This window comes from Aythya marila (assembly GCF_965140915.1).
Source record: "Aythya marila genome assembly, contig: HAP1_HAP1_SCAFFOLD_154, whole genome shotgun sequence".
Classification (NCBI taxonomy): Eukaryota; Metazoa; Chordata; class Aves; order Anseriformes; family Anatidae; genus Aythya; species Aythya marila.
Genome location: NW_028137218.1, coordinates 1543982 through 1545990, shown reverse-complemented (window position 1 = coordinate 1545990; position 2009 = coordinate 1543982). Strand labels below are relative to the sequence as shown.

The 2009-nt window shown below is 51.7% G+C and overlaps 1 protein-coding gene across 1 annotated transcript; it reads left to right on the top strand.

Annotated features, from left to right (window-relative positions):
* Positions 1–867: 867 nt before the first annotated feature.
* On the top strand, positions 868–2009 carry LOC309891094 (olfactory receptor 14A16-like; the record flags this gene model as incomplete). Its single annotated transcript, XM_082785476.1, has 1 exon — positions 868–2009. Exon 1 carries the CDS (start codon positions 1050–1052, stop codon positions 2007–2009), a length of 960 nt encoding a protein of 319 aa, XP_082641602.1. The 5' UTR covers positions 868–1049.

Below are 2009 nucleotides of genomic sequence, written 5' to 3'. Positions count from 1 at the left end.
GCCCAGGAGCAGCTCCTCTGCACAGTGCAGCAGCAGGGCTGGGGGCACTGCCTGCAGGGGACAAGGGTGACTGAGAGAAGGAAGGGAGATGTTAAAGGCAGAGTGGAGGGGGGATGCTGAGAGCTCACTGCGGGAGAAATCTTCACAGCCCTGAACAGGGTAAGTCTCTGGTTGCAGGGCAACACAGCTGTTGTTCCTGGTGCCATCTGCAGATTTGCTGGCACACCCCACAGCACATGGGATCTTTCTGGAGGACACTTAAGAGTTCCTAAGATACGAGAAGAACAAGTTCCAGAGCAGGGACTACCTGCCAAAGCTGTCAGAGGGACAGGACATGAGGGTTCCTTCCCGCAAGGCTGGCTGCAGGCTGTGCAGCCAGAGTACAGGCAGGGGAGGCCAGGGCTGTGGTGCAGAGCAGGGTCCCTGCTGTGCCCCAGGGGCTGTGTGCCAGGGCAGGGTCTCTGCCACCTGCCAGCCTCAGCACTCAGCCTGCCCGGGGAACTGCCCAGGACACTGCGGGGAGAAGCTGCAATTGGAAGGAGCCCCCTGAAACAGGCAGGACAGGCAGGGTCCTGCTGGTGCCCAGAGGCTGCTGCCTGGGGCAGGCTGCTAAGAGGACCACAGCACCCCCAGGACATCTTTGGGGGAGATTCTTGATGGGGAACACCAGCACCTGCACTACCTAAATGAAAGGCACTCTCAGGAGTCTATGCTTCTGTTTTGCTGCCATGAAGGACAGTAAGGAGAATTGTAATGGATCAGTCCCTGATATTCTTTACTATATACAGCAGGGTAGTACTGACACTTCCGAAGCCCACAGAGGACACAGAGGATTAACCTGATAATTATTGTATCCCTATGGAAAAATAAAATAAAAATAAAAAATAAATATTTTACAAGCCGTAGCATGTATTCTTCACAGGGAAAAGACAGTGATTCTTGCTGAGAAGGTTTCAGGGAAATTTGGTTTAGGTTTTGCTCAGAAAACACTATCTAAAATTCCTCTTTAAATTTCTCAATGGACAGACTAATACACCCAAAGCCACCAAATGTCCAACAGCAGCTTCGCCACTGAGTTCCTCCTCCTGCCATTTGCAGACACACGCGAGCTGCAGCTCCTTCACTTTGCGCTCTTCCTGGGCATCTACCTGGCTGCCCTCCTGGGCAACGGCCTCATCCTCACAGCCATAGCTTGCAATAACTGCCTCCACACCCCCATGTACTTCTTCCTCCTCAACCTCGCCCTCATCGACCTGGGCACTATTACCACCACTGTTCCCAAAGCCATGGCTAATTGCCTGTGGGACACCAGGACCATTCCGTATTTGGGTTGTGCTACCCAGGTCTTTATGTTTGTTGCATTTGTCACAGCAGAGTTTTATCTTCTAATCATCATGGCCTATGACCGCTACATTGCCATCTGCAAACCCCTACACTATGGGAGAATAATGGCCAGGAAAACTTGTGTCAACATGGCAGAAGCTGCCTGGGGCAATGGCTTTCTCTATGCTGTGCTGCACACTGCCAATACCTTTTCCCTTCCCCTCTGCCAAGGCAATGCCTTGGACCAGTTCTTCTGTGAAATTCCCCAGATCCTCAAGCTATCCTGCTCAGATGCCTACCTCCAGGAAATTGGACTTATTGTGGTTACTGCATGTTCACTTCTGGGGTGTTTTATTTTTATTGTGCTGTCCTATGTGCAGATCTTCAGGGCTGTGCTGAGGATCCCCTCACAGCAGGGACGGCACAAAGCTTTTTCCACATGCCTCCCTCACCTGGTCATGGTCTTCCTGTACATCAGCACTGGCACGTTTTCCTACCTGAAGCCCCCGTCCATGTCCTCCTCATTCCTGAATCTTTTGTTGGCAGTCCTGTACTCAGTGGTGCCTCCAGCAGTGAACCCCCTCATCTACAGCATGAGGAACCAGGAACTCAAGGATGCAGTGTGGAAAGTTATGTCTGGGTGTTTTTCAGAAGCAATAAAATGTCTGTCTTCTGCATATCGCTGA